This window comes from Miscanthus floridulus, chromosome 9, assembly GCF_019320115.1.
Source record: "Miscanthus floridulus cultivar M001 chromosome 9, ASM1932011v1, whole genome shotgun sequence".
Lineage (NCBI taxonomy): Eukaryota > Viridiplantae > Streptophyta > Magnoliopsida > Poales > Poaceae > Miscanthus > Miscanthus floridulus.
In genome coordinates, this window is record NC_089588.1 from 136380653 (window position 1) to 136395474 (window position 14822).

At 42.2% G+C, this 14822-nt stretch overlaps 1 protein-coding gene across 1 annotated transcript; it reads left to right on the forward strand.

Annotated features, from left to right (window-relative positions):
* The first annotated feature begins 13007 nt into the window (after positions 1-13007).
* On the forward strand, positions 13008-13816 carry LOC136481040 (ferredoxin-dependent glutamate synthase, chloroplastic-like). The gene is made up of 4 exons (XM_066478426.1): positions 13008-13148; positions 13228-13425; positions 13494-13568; positions 13688-13816. Exons 1-4 carry the CDS (start codon positions 13008-13010, stop codon positions 13691-13693), a joined length of 420 nt encoding a protein of 139 aa, XP_066334523.1. The 3' UTR covers positions 13694-13816.
* The last annotated feature ends 1006 nt before the right edge of the window (positions 13817-14822 follow it).

A 14822-nucleotide genomic window follows, 5' to 3' on the forward strand; every position in this document is an offset into this window, starting at 1 on the left:
CTTTTTTGGGTATCATATGTATATCAATTACCTTATATATTTTTCCTCATCATATTAGTTTACAAAGTGCATGTCCAATGCATGCTCCTACAGATGTCACATGCCCTCATGTCCTTCGAGGCCTAATGTTGGTTAGATCGACTTTGCTTCTGTGCTTCTTATAAAAGTGCTCAACTAAGTCTACTTCTCTACAATCTAGCAATATGAACCAGAAAACACGATGTTGCATTGTTGGGTTCGTATCAGCACCAAGTGGCATAAACCTTCTCATAAAGATGAAATAATCACCAAGAGTGATACAAAACTATCGCTGTAAATAGCGCCAACACTAGTGCTCTGCATCTGGTTCTCAAGTGCTTAGAACATATGGTTGAGTTCCTCACTTTGAGACAATAGTGATGGAAAGGAAAGGCCCTGTTATTTGAATCTTTGCTTACGTTAATTGAAATTTCAAACCATATATTTTAGCATATCATTGTGAAGAACTTTGGATTTGACCTAGCACATATCGTGGGACTATAGTTGACAAGATAATACTTCCAAACCATTACTTTAAATGAGTTCTCTAGGATTTTTTTAATTCATTTTGGAGCCAAGTAGCTTTGCCGCATTAGGGGAGATTTTCATCTCGAAACCACAAAAGCTTTGATGCCTAATATAAGAAAAAATGGCATTTACTTGATCCATAGCATCAACACAAAAAATATATGACTTTTGCAGCTGTGGTCAGTTTTGAATTTGCAAAAGGGGTTAATACATGAGCTATTCTACCGTAGCCAGTGTCCAGTTCAGGACCATCCAGGTAAATCATGAACCCCAAATCGAGTCCTCTAGCTAAAACTGTGGGAATGTACTTTACGAAGGCACCCCTACCGTGGATTCACTGTAACACTCTAAAATTTGCTCCTTTTAAAATAAGGTTAAAAATGATTAAATTATTTATTTTTGTGCTCATGAAACATAGGGAAATAATAATTTTTTATTCAATTAAAATTGATCATAGGGTTAGCAACCTTAGTGATGCATTCATGCTGGTTCATGTGTTTTATTGTGATGCGTGGTTTTGATCTAAATCCAAAATGAATTCAAATTGCTTTTGAAATGATTTGAAAGTGCTTTCAAATAAAAGAATAGAAAATAAAAAAGAAGAAAAACCTCACTCCTGCCCTTCTGGCCTGAAGGCCCAGCCGGCCTAGTCCTCACTCCTCTCCTCTCTCCCATTCCGCAGGCCCAGAGCACCCTCGCCTCGCGCGGCCCATCAGGCTGGCCCAACTAGGCCGAAGCCCAAGCTGACGCTCCCCTCTCCCCTCTCTGTTTCGCTGCCACCTGGGACCCACAGGTCAAGGTAATCCCCTACCTTGAGCCGTGCCCGAGCCGGACTCTACTGCTGGGAGTCCGCCTCTGAGCCGTCTTCGCCGGATGGCGTACGCCACACGCCGAGGCCCCTATATAAGTCGAGCCCATGTGCCGCATCGTTCCATCCCCAAACCCTAACGCGCTGCCACCGAGCTCGCTTTGCTGTTCCGCAGCCTCGTCGTCGCTTTAAGATTATCTCTGAGCTTCGCAAGTTGGTAAGGAGTACACCGGCACCTCCCTTGCTCTCTCCCTCCCTTCCACTTGTGTAAACACGCCCGTCGGAGCAACACAGATGACCCGAGTAGCCAAATCGAGCTCGGCACCGCCTCCGCTTGTTTGCGGCCTTTTCTGATCCCCGCTTCGAGTTCGCCGTACTCCTCTCTCCCTCCCCAAGCTTTTATTTGGACCAATGATGCGCGGAGTCACCGTATCGATGAACTCCGGTGAGGTCAGGCCTATTCCGGCCAAGGTGCCGCTGCCCAGCTCGCTGCCGGCAACGCCCTCTCCTGCCCCTCCTAATCCTGGCTGTACGTCTTAGATCGAGCGGCCGAGATCGCACAATACCACTTCGTCATGGCATTTTTGCATAAGAGCCCCTGTCTTTCTTTAGTTTTCTGCCAACCATCCTTGATCCAGATTTAAAAATTAGATTTTATATATTTTAATTCAAATTAAGTTCCAACTATTTACAATTTTGCCACTACCTTCTTTAGGCCATAACTTCTACATTTTAACTCCATTTTGGCCCATTCAAGTTGTGTTAGATTTATAATGACATAATCTACATATTAGTAACATTATTTATCCTATTTTGTGCTTTCAAATAAAATGATAAATTGATCAATCTATATGCAATTGGTTTTCTAATTAAAAGCAACTTAGTTTTTCCACTTCAATCTTTTATAAATAAAATATGATTAGAATATATTGTTTTTCAAATTCAAATATAAACTTAACTCAATTTGGATATTTCTCTGAAATATCTTAGATATGTTTTTATATATAGTTAAAATGAATGTAGCTAGTAGTTTTCTTTATCTCCTAAAAATAAATTTTAGGATAGCCGTTTCTTTTGCACCGTAGCTCCGATTAGCGGGCTTTTTATGCTCGTAGCAATGCATAGATTAGTTTTCAAACCTTTTTATTGATGGGTGTACTGTTCTAATTTAGTCAAACTTGTCTGTTATGCATGTCTGTTCGGATGCTAGTGTGGTGCTTTATGATATTGTCCAGTCGGTGAGCTTTACATGGTCATCAAGAAGGAGTTTCTTTGAAGCTTTGGACTAGAAGAAGGATCTAAGTTTAAGGCAAGTGTAGCATGGGATCATCTTTTTATCCTATTCACCATTAATTTCATTTAATTCATACTGCATGTGTCTACCTTGACTACCATAAGGTTTTCCTAGTACCTTGTTACAAGGAACAAGGGAGCTAGAGCATAGTTCATGCGATGCTCTAGATTCCTCTTCCTAAGGACTTATCTATAAGTGGTCAATCGGGGCTTACAGTACAACCATGAGTGCCATATGGCTCTGGCTTTAGTCAAGTATGAGGACCTTTTCTAACTTGTTAGTGGTTACCTTTATGGCTCAAGAGGGGCTTACCGAGATAGGTATAGGATAGCCTCTGTTCCTATGTTTATAGCCGTGAATGAATTGTGTCATTCGAATGGGGTTCCTACATCTGCTTGCCAATTGGAAACCTAGCGGCTGGCCACCTCATAGTGAAAGGCTTCATAGTGAACCCTGCCGCCCTTCCTTGGTAGTGGGTCAAGAGGTTGGCCACCTTGGGCAAAAGGGTAAATCATGACTCATGGTGAAAGTCTACAACCTCTGCAAAGTGTAAAACTGGTATATCAGCCGTGCTCATGGTCACGAGCGGCCTTGGAACTCTTACAGAATAGATGATCATTAATGATAAATTGTTTATGCTATTCATTATTCATGTTTACCTGATCATGTGTTTATGTGGGCTTGTGATAAACTTGTTGCTACTCAATTGCTAAAATCATGACTTACTAAAAGCTAATCGCAGTAACTAGTGTCAACATTTTTAGCCTCATGAACCCCATATTATATTGCTGAGTATGACATGTACTTACACTTGCTTTACTTTTTAATTCTTTGGAAAAATCCCGGATGGGTACCAGATTGCTAGAGTCTGATGGAGTTAGGCTTATGATCAACCAGTCAGTTGTCCCTATGGATTTGGAGCTTTCGCCTGAAGAACGGAGTGTCTTTCCGCTATCTACTATCTAAGGTTATATTCTTTGTATTAATACGCTATATAATTAAGCATTGTCTTTTGATATTACCTCTATTTGTAGCCATATGTGTGATTTGACTTACTGGGCTCACATATGGTGTGTATCTGGTTTTGTTCTTAAAACTGGGTGCCACATTCACAATGTGTCCATTCACAAGCATTGTTTGAAGAAATCTATAGTCCCTCTAGTTTTATACAACTTGTCCATCAACCCGTGCTCCCGCAAAGGATAGAATCTTAGGAGACATAAGCATTAGTTATTGTTTAATATTTTTGGTTCATAACCACTGTTTACTCTAAAGGAATCTTGAAGTCCAAAAATATAAAGCCACCTTTGGTCTGCACAAACATCTTTCACTTATCATGATGTTTGCATTTTCATATCAAGAAATAATAATGTACAATAATGGTTCTACCGTTAATATAGATATATCAAGAAATGTATAAATATGTCTACATAACAACTTAGATAAATATGTCATGATTATTAATATAATTTTAAACAATTAGTTAGTATCATTGGTATATGAGTGGTTAAGAAAATATTTTTCATGATTACTGAAACATAACATATATAAAATAGATAGATCCAATGACAGAAGTGGCTAATTTTCTATAAAGCATAATAGATCCAATGACTATTATTGATTATGATGACATTCTACCAAACTAAGGGCTAGATCTTTTTATTATTGTGAGACTTTCTAAGATTTATCTCTTTCTCTTGCGCATCTAGTGAGAAGTGACGTGGAGACTCCGTCGGTGCCTCCAATTGGTGGCTAATTTGTTTATAGAACAGAACAAATTCAATGCTTGTTTGTGGTGATGACGATATAAGAGTCTACAAAAATAATGACCAAATATTTTTGATTATTGTAAGAATTTCTACAACTTATTTTTTCTAACGTGTCGGGTGAAAATAAACATGGATGTACAATGAAAAAGGAAGGACGAATTTTGAACAGATGGATTCCTATTTCTTCATAATGTTGAAAAAAATTGTCTCCTCTTTAGTTTTTATATATAATAACTGCAACCTGACACACATGTAAGTTGTTTCTTGGCGTGTCTATGATATTAACCTTCAATCTGATTTTTTGGGTTAATAGATCAATGAACGTGATGGGTACGACCGTTAATTAATTAACCTAGTGCCATTCGCCAAAAAAATAACTAACCACGTGAGGGTAGTTGGTGGGCCCCCATGTGATAGGTGTACTTTTTAACGTGTTAATACATCTAGCTTCTGTTAACAGATTAATAACAAACAATAAGATTTTGGGTTATCTTTTTATTTGTAATAATATCATACGTGGGTAATTTTTTAGAAAACAAAATAGATCTAATGGTTATTAATGGCTGGATGTTTCTGATCAACGCGAGAATTTCTAGTATTTATCTATTTTCTTAGCGCGTCTGGTTAACATGAGAATTTCTAGCATTTATCTATTTTCTTAGAGCGTCTGGTGAGAATTAACGTGGAACCTTCATTGGGCCCTATAATTAGTAATAGTATAAGATAATTTTCTTTACAACTAATCTTCCTAAATTTTTGCAGTAGTCTCATACGTTGCATGTTTGCCCATGGACACGCGTCACGATTCCGTGGCAGGTCCCCAAGTGGTCTCTAGGTGGTATGTCGCCGTTGATTTTCTCCCATCATCTGTCGGTAATATCCAGTGCAGAGACGGAGCATTTGGTCATCCTCAATGTTACTTAACACCATAACTTCCATCAGTTCCTAACTTCCTTGTGCCCTACGGAGTGTTGGAATCTCAATATGGCCGATGATGTCCCTGTCTTTAACTGGGCCCTCCATTTTTGTTCTCTCATTCATTCATCTCTATCACATTATCACTCTTGCTCCACCTTGTTCACATAACTACACAAACATTTTCATTGCCGGTTCTCTATCACCACTGGTTTTGGCTTCCATTGGCGAAAGTCGGCAGTGATAATCAAGTCCATCACCGCATTTTTGAATCCAATATAATGGTGAAAATGATTATCACCGCCGGCTTGCTATACAAACCAATGTTGATAAAAATATATCACCATCGACTCGTTGTAGAAACTAGCAGTGATAATGACTTATCACCACCGGTTTGTGTATAGCATGCTGGCAGTGATGTTTATTTTTTCAAGCTGAATTTAAATGTAGCACAAGAATTAATATCTTCAGAATGTTCACTAACCATTGGTGAAAATCAGTCTTTTTCACCGTCTGTTCATAATACGAACCCTTGGCGAAAAAATCATCACCAACGGTTTTAATAAAACCGGCATTGAAAATGCATTTAACGAAAACCATTTTTCTAGTAGCGTCAAGCCAACCTTGCGATTCTCTGCAACATCTGGCACCACTATGTATTAAAGTTAAGGTTTTGTTACTCCACAGGCAGTAAGAATAAAATGGTAATACAATACTACGGTATGTGCAGCACACCCATAGGACCCAAAGCTATCTACACCTACAAAAATGGATTTTCTGGGCATGGTTATTTCTAGAGACGTGAGTCATAAGTTTTTTATAAGTTACCGTCACTACTCACTAGAAACGACAATTTTAGTAGCAGTCCCATAGTACGGTCACCTCTAAACATATGTCTAAGTAGTTTTTTCAAGGGACCGTCACAGGGAATTCAACTCGCTTACTATGCTTCATTTTCATTCCAAGTCTCCCAACTTCAGTCAATCCTATTTGGATGTTGCGTTCGGTAACACCCAACAACTTTAGGGAGAGACCGATCCATTAAGGTACACAAATATAAAAAATGTCTACCTATCAACATTATTATTTCCTCCGCCATTATGTTTTGTTTTGTTGGGTGGAGCATGACCTGTAAGAAGGGGTGCCTAACAAGGGAGATCTGTAAATTGTAAATCTAGTTCAAGTGGAGAATTTGATATCTCCAAGTTGTGTCTGTGTATATGAACTAAACTCCACAAAGGGGGTTTATAGTGGAAGATATATGTGACATGTTGCTCCACTTGGACTAGATAATCTAGACAATACAAGTGTCAGTGACTGCAGTCAGTGTTGGCGAGCTTGCACTAAACTCCACAAAGGGGGTTTATTGTGGAAGATATATGTGACATGATGCTCCACTTGGACTAGATAATCTAGACAATACAAGTGTCAGTGACCGCAGTCAGTGTTGGCGAGCTTTCACTACAATGGGGAGCCGGGTAGCAAGGCCCATGGGCTGCACAAAGGTACCGACTGTTATGAATAAAGGGAGATTGAAATTGATAATTGTATTCAGGCCCAATAGGAACTATTTATCAATTACATGGGAGGCACAAGAGGAAAACCCTAGACTAGGAATTACAGTAGTACCCTTGACTATTACACCTTAACACCCCCCTCTCAAATGCAACATGAATGCAATGGCGTTGCATTTGGAGAGTTGGCACTATGCACTAGACTTGAAAAATAAAAGTGACTAATTACATCCAAAATCCAAAATAGAAGATGTCGTCGAAGCGTGCAGCTCTTGAACAATGTCATGTAGAAAATGATCTCCTCCACACAAGAGGATACTGCCTTCACAACACGGACTTTAGCAAATACCTCGAGTCTTCACAACACGGTACATCAACTCTTCTTCAAATATGAACCTTGCTTTGGTGACTTTGAACTCGACAAGAATAGAGATGTGTCAAATCAAGCCAAAGGAAGCACGGAGAGATTACTGTTGCAAAATGGCGAACGGTAGGATTGAGTGGTGATGACCACAAGTTAACGGCCATTGATCATGAAGTGTAGCAAAATGGCAACGAAAGAGACCAAGAGGGCATAGTCGCATCAATGATATGTTGATTAGCTAAATCAACGGGGGACTCAGCTAACCTAAGAAAAGAAAAATGGCTAATCTGACAAAATATGTGGACAAGCACGGCTGAGACAAACCGTGATATGTAAAATTGGACTTGGATGTGGACACTGATGCAACAGATGCAATGGAACTTAGAGAATACTAGGCCTCAACAGAGCAGCAAGTAGTAGGAATGATAACCAGAGTAGTGGACCAAAGCACTTAGCAAAATAGAGCACCCGCGGAACAGAGGACTATTGCAGCAAGCAGCAGAACAGAGCACCACTGCATCATAGAGTACCAAGGCACGGACAGACTGAACACGGGCAGAAGCAGAGGAACCTGCTACTCACGAAGGGGAGAGCAGATGTAGTAGTGAAGTCCAGTGATTGGCTGAAGCAGACGAGCAGATTCTTGGTAGACACACCACACACCCGCCTGCAGTAGGGCAGCAGTCCTGCGTGAAGCAGAGGCCAGAGACGGGCCCGGCGGATGGGCAGATAGGACCGGCAACGGAATAGAAGCGAGCCGCGGACTGGCCGTGCGGGCGAACTGCGCGGCAACTGGAGACGGCGCGAGCAGGGGCAGATGGCGTGGCGAAGCGATGAGTTGCGCGGACGTAGTGGACGGGTGCGCAGGCGAAGACGAGCACACGCGCGATGGAGACCGGACGACGCGAGTGCAGACCGCGCGATGGCGAATCCCAGTGCGCAGACACCGACGTCCATAGCACGTTTAGTAATCTATCAGTTTTTAATTCATCGGCGGTGTAAAGCTCCAGCACTACCGGTTCATGTGGTCTTATCAATTCATTTTTTGGTGGGAATGTCTAGAACCAGCATCGTTGATGCTTTATTACCGGTTCCATTATATCCGACAGTACTAGACAGGCTGGTTTATCAGCCCCAACTGTTTTTCTCTCATAATAAATTAGCATCAGTCAGTTTATCAGCCGCAGAAACTATCAGCCGAACAACCAGAGTATAATCTGCCGAGTTGTAGTACTATTCACCACCTCGGTTCGCCTGCCCCTCGAGCTTTGGGTCCACTCCGCCTGCCAATTAAATGCAATGGTGTAAGACGAGTCGAAAATTCACTAAACCAATAGGAGGAGGGGAGGGCAAGCCAAAGCCTCAATCGCCAGCTAGGCCGTCAGGAAGGTATCCGTATGAACTTATCTGATTTCTGACCACTAGTACAGAAACGGGCTTTACTCCCGGTTGGGAAACCCCTTCAGTCCCGGTTTCCCAACCGGGTGCATGAATCCGGGACTAAAGGGCCCCTCCTTTAGTCCCGGTTTCTCGCCCGGGACTAAAGGTCCACCTTTAGTCATGGTTGACTAAAGAGGCCTCCCGGCCTGGCCACGTGGGCCGGCCCTTTAGTCCCGGTATTACCAACCGGGACTAAATGTTTTCTTTTTTTTCTTTTTTTTTTGTTTCTATTTTCAATTGATGATTCGTTTTGGTTTTCGAATAGGTTTTTGAATACGCATTCTACGCTGCTAATAATATACGTATTCTACACGTTTATAATGTTCGAACATTTTGTATAAACTAAAGTATGAAACTAACGTATATATTACATGCATATACATATATTGTACGTTATTTTATGTACATATAATATGTTTATATATATATATTACAAATAAAGCTTGCATTGTATATTCTATCATATCCTTGGGATAACAAATTCACTCCATCTGGTTTGGTTTCCATGTTTCGTTGACGTCACTGTAGAACTCGCCGGCGGGGTTTATGACATGGTCATTAAGAAATCCTGATATGGTCTCTTGAATTGCTTTCAGTTGGTCACGTCGTATGACTTTTTCCTTCAACCATAGAGTCTTCAATAAAAGTTAACAAAAAAGTATTAATATATATATATATATATATATATGTGTGTGTGTGTGTGTGTGTGTGTTGGTCACGTGATTACTTATATATATGAGCAACAAAAGAAATTGTGAATATATGAATATATTTATATAACGTACTTTGAGGATCTCTTCAGGAGTTCTTTTTGCGTACGCCATGATGAACTCGCAAACATAGTATCCACAGTAGTTGTTCCCCTATTCTTGCCTCAGAACCCACTTTTACGAGAAAAAAGATCCGGTGAATTGAAAGCATGCATGGTGTTAATTGAATTATATATATATACACTACTGATTTTTTACCCTGTTGCACCGGCAAATTTTTGATGTAATGGGGCTAAAATTGATGCTATAGCTTGGTATCGCATCAATTTCGCGTTTGATGCGAGCCGATGCAAGAGCTCTAGATGCAATAGCCTTTCGGATCGGTTTACTGTGACCGATGCGAGAGTTCGTTATTGCATCGGCCGTCCGTTGTCTCTTGCATCAAGATGGAGAGATGCAGAAAGGTTATTACATCAAAATCATGTTGATGTAATACATCTAATACATTTGATGCAATAAGAATTTCTATTGCAACGGCTAACGTTCGGTGCAATAGACCATATTGCATTGGCATTAGGTTCGATGCAATACAAACTATTTCATCAAATTAGGTTTATTGTCATAGAATCTATTCGCTGCCATTTTGTATTGCATCCGTTTTTATTTGCTGAATAGTAAAGATTTGCGGCACGGGAATTCACAAGATTACAAAATCCAATGGCACAAAAATGCAATGGCATTAATAACTTTAATCATCCACATTCAATTGCGTGTACAATAATAAAGTAAAAAGCTTCGTAGTTCAAGAATGTATAAGTGTAAGATTGGAACCGCATACTAGACAACTTATAGAACTAAACAAATATACAGATGACTCTTTAGCACAAATCAGCATAGGATCTTTGTCATTGTAGACTTTTTGATTCAGTTCATCTTGCGCTCTTCTCAAGGTTATCTTCCTGCTCAATGGAAATGGTCCAAATGGCATAAGCATCAGTAATAAAAAAATATTAATGGCAGAAGCAATAGCTCATGCAGATCAAGAGAACAAACAACATAAGGCAGTCAGAAGTGATCCATTTTCCTAGTGCTGTTCAAGTTTCTTATTAATTACAACCAACAGAGCCACAACTCTTGCTTATTATTGCTAGGCATATGTTTGAAAAAGAAAAAAAAAACTTGTAGCAAGTAAGAAGCAGCTAAATTAAATGCAGGCATGAACTTTCCTATAACCATATTGCTTCCGCAGAAGGATTAAATGGAAATTGCACACAAGAGCAGAGGAAGATTGCTGCAGGAAAATCGAGCATGCGAGAGATCTGCCATAAACAGAGAGTAATGAAAAGGACCGCTAGCAATTTTCATTTTACCATGTAAGGATCAAATCAAATTGTACAGCAGAGCAAAGGAAGATCACTGCAGTCTGTAGACAGTTCCAGGCTTCCAGCATGTGGCAAGATCAGTAATAAACAGAGGAGGTTACCTGTGTGCCAATTCCGGCAATGAGGCCGATGGCCCCCAGCCAAGCACAGCACCAAGATGCCAACGGACCCTAGACTGGACCAGCCAAATGAGCAGCCCAGAAATACTACGTGAAAAACAATTTGTAGCAACGGGACTTTTTTTAGGGGCGGCTGGCATTGGAGCCGCCCCAACAACCCTACAAATGAGTCGATTTGTAGAGGCGGCTGGTATTACCAGCCGCCCCTGCTGTGTCCATTTGTAGGGGCGGCTGAATCACGAACCGCCCCTACAAATACCCGCTGTATATATAGCAGCCACTTTCTTCCCGGCCACTCTCTCCGGCCCGAGAAAAAAATTTCCAAACCTAACTTCCTCTCGCGCATCCGCATCCACCTCTCCCTCTCCCTCTCCCTCCTCTCTTGGCGGCGGCTCCATCTCTCTCTGGTCTCCGCTCTCCTCCCTCCCTCTTCTCTTAGCGGCGGTGGCCCGGCCCGGCACGACGGCGTGGTGGTCCGGCGTGGCGGCACGGCGGCCCCAACGTCCTGGCCTACGGGCCCCCATGCGGAGGTGGCGCGGAGGCGCGTTGCTAGCGCGGCGCTGCGAGCAGTCCCGCTGGCCGCCTGCGGCCCGACTAGGCGCGGGCCGCTCACATTTGAGCCACCGCCGCCCCTAGGTCTTCGTCCACTCACATCCGTCGCCGCCCCGAGGGCTCCTCCGAGCTCGCACACATGCTGCGGCCCCGAGGGCTCCTCCGAGTTCGCACCCACGCCGCCACCCCCAGCGCCCTCCCCGACGGCCGCACTGCCTTCCTCGGGCCATCCTCGAAGCCAAAGCCGCCGGCCCTAGGGACCTCCTGGACGCCCGCGCTGCCGCCCCCGAAGACCTCCACGACACCCGCGCCGCCGCTCCGGAGCCCTTCCCGAAGCCCGCGCCGCCGCCACCAATAACCTCCTCGACGTCCGAGCCACCGTCCCCAAGGCCATCAGGACACCTGTGTCGCCGCTGCCCCCCAGAGGCTCGCACGCCCTAGTGTCCTCTCCGGCACCGGCACCCATGCCGCCACCATCGCATGGGGCCAAGCCACACCAACCCGCCCGTATGACGAGGTGCCCCCCCCCCCTCTCTCTCTCTCTCTCTCTCTCTCTCTCTCTCTCTCTCTCTCTCTCTCTCTCTCTCTCTCTCTCTCCCAACGTCCCTTTCGGATCTGCTCTCCCAACCTCAAATCAGATTTGCTAACTCTAGATGATATGCAAATTATTGCCTAGTTAGGTTTCTCACATGCTATAAAGCGTTGGTTCAACTGAAAATTGAAATGGTGTAAATTATTGGCTAGTTAGGTTGGGGACGAACGCTGGCTGCAGGGCCATCAGATAGGCATGTATCTTGATAGTCCAGATCGGAATGGAAGGAAGCAGTGAATTTACAGCTTGTCTGTCTCCTTCCCCTTGTTCCAAGTAGCTAATCAATATCTGTGTTTGATTGGATCAGATCTGCTGCCAAGTAGCAGCAGCAATGGCATTCATTTTGAGTTTGTTAGATTTGATTTTTTTTTCTAATAATGTGATGATTTCAGTCATATAGTCGTAGCAGAATTCATTAAGTTGAGCCAAGACTGCAACCTTTTTGTTTTTTTTTGTGCCACGAAACAGCATATGCTTGCTTGATTTGTTAGTATGTTTTTGCAATGACAGAACAGCTAAAAAGGTGACTTGCTCATCATTTGTATGCACCAGGATTGGTTAGTTATTCTTTTGTTTTCGTGAGAATTTATTCAGTTCAGGCTTCAGAAAGATGTTATATGGAACGTTATGCATGGTATAGCTGGGGCTACACCTGTTGGAGAGCAGTTTCACCAAGCCTCACATTTGATTGTGCTGTATAAGTGTGTAACCCTCAGACGAGGTGACAGTAGTGACTGCTGGTAGTGTTGAGTGATGAACAATCAGTGCCTAAACAATTTTTATTATGTTGCATATGTCTTTAAAAAAATGCTGCATATGTAACCCAACTCATCCAAATATACGAGTGTGGCTCTTTTAATGTGGAATGCACATATAAAAGTTACACATGGTCTGAAATCACGGAATGCTGCAGCATTTCAGGACATCATACTATGAGCTCTTATTCAATTGCTTGCAAATGGTTCTCTCAAAGGCCTGTTGTTTTGGGTGAATTAGAGTTTTATGTGTACTTATTTTTGTCTTCTAAATAACTATTCTATTACACAGATATCAGGTCATGATGGTGGTACTGGAGCTAGCCCAATCAGCTCCATCAAACATGCTGGGGGTCCTTGGGAACTTGGTCTTACAGAAGCAAATCAGGTTTCCTACATTTTTTTTGTTGTAACAGTTTTTCCATGAAATTATTTTCTGTTTTGTAATGCTAGTTAACTTCCTCCAGACACTTATACAAAATGGATTGAGAGAGAGGGTAGTACTTAGGGTGGATGGTGGATTCAGGAGTGGTCAAGATATTCTTATGGCTGCTGCTATGGGGGCTGATGAATATGGCTTTGGTTCTGTAGCTATGATAGCTACTGGGTGTGTCATGGCACGCATTTGCCACACAAATAATTGCCCAGTTGGAGTGGCTAGTCAGGTAGTAACAACACAAGTTATTTTATCTTCCTCTTATTGGACTACCTCTTACATTCTTTGCTCTTGTAGAGAGAAGAGCTTCATGCAAGGTTTCCTGGTGTTCCTGGTGATCTTGTTAACTACTTCCTCTTTGTTGCCGAGGAGGTATGTCATGATTCTCATTACTGATGCTGTTTGTCTTAGCCTTGTTCCTTGATTGTTGCAAGACCTGCCTATTTTTTTAGGGATAATTGTAACTTTTGAAAATTGGTTAATTCATTTAGGTTTGAGCTGCATTAGCTCAGTTGGGTTATGAGAAGCTGGATGACATCATTGGGCGAATAGATTTGCTTAAACCAAAGCATGTCTCATTGGTGAAAATGCAGCACATCGATCTTGGATACCTCTTATCAGTATGTATTAGCAGCCATTATTATTTGAAGCATTAGCATATCTTCCATGTGCTTTCTATTTAAATCAATGGTTTTTACATTAGAATGCTGGATTGCCCGAATGGAGCAGCTCCCAGATCAGGAGTCAGGACGTGCACACTAATGGCCCTGTTCTTGATGAGACAATCCTTGCAGATCCTGAGGTAGTGTTTTTGATAAGTTCTCTTAGTTACATGGACTAACTTGACTAATGGCTGTCCACTAAACCTGATTTTCCAGTATCATCAATCAAAGCAACTCATCATTCCATGTTCATGAAACTAGAACTGTATTTATGGTCCATGCACAGCCTTAACCTGTCTAAAATGAAGTGCAGTTGCAAGGAACCCAAGTTTTATCTGCTTGGAGCACCATTATTTATATTATCTAATTTGCAGATAGCTGATGCGATTGAGAATGAGAAGGAAGTTTCCAAGGCGTTTCAAATCTATAATGTCAATAGAGCTGTCTGTGGTCGGGTAGCAGGTGTGTCTGGAGAAGAATAAGAGCTCATAGTATTATTTTTTCCTGATGTTTAGCTATTAGATCTAGTTGAGTACTTGACTACATTCATTTTTAGTCTTCGCAAAGCATCTGAAAACTTGCCTCAGATTTGTTCAGACACAGATAAGTCATGATGGAGTTGTGCATGAAAAATATATGTTCTGATCGAATTTGAATTGTAAATTTGAAAAAAAAAATTGGCGAAAAAATGTACTGTAGGGGCGGTTAGAACCGCCCCTACAAATCGATTCGTAGGGGCGCCTGTTGTTACCAGCCGCCCCTACAAATCGATTTGTACGGGCGGCTGATAACACCAGCCGTCCCTACAAATCGATTTGTAGGGGCGGTCTGGGAACCGCCCCTACAAATGCATGATTTGTAGAGACGGTATGGTAGGGGCGGCTGGCCGAGCCGCCTCTACAAACCATCACCAACCGCCCCTACAAATGCTTTTTGTAGTAGTGAAATAGAGAGAACCAATGGT

Excerpts from the sequence above, each read along its gene's own strand:
- LOC136481040 (XM_066478426.1), top strand. The coding sequence starts at position 13,008 with ATGTGTACTTATTTTTGTCTTCTAAATAACTATTCTATTACACAGATA. Across the intron at positions 13,149-13,227 it reads GTCTTACAGAAGCAAATCAG|ACACTTATACAAAATGGATT; the intron begins GTTTCCTACATT and ends AACTTCCTCCAG. Across the intron at positions 13,426-13,493 it reads CAGTTGGAGTGGCTAGTCAG|AGAGAAGAGCTTCATGCAAG; the intron begins GTAGTAACAACA and ends TTGCTCTTGTAG.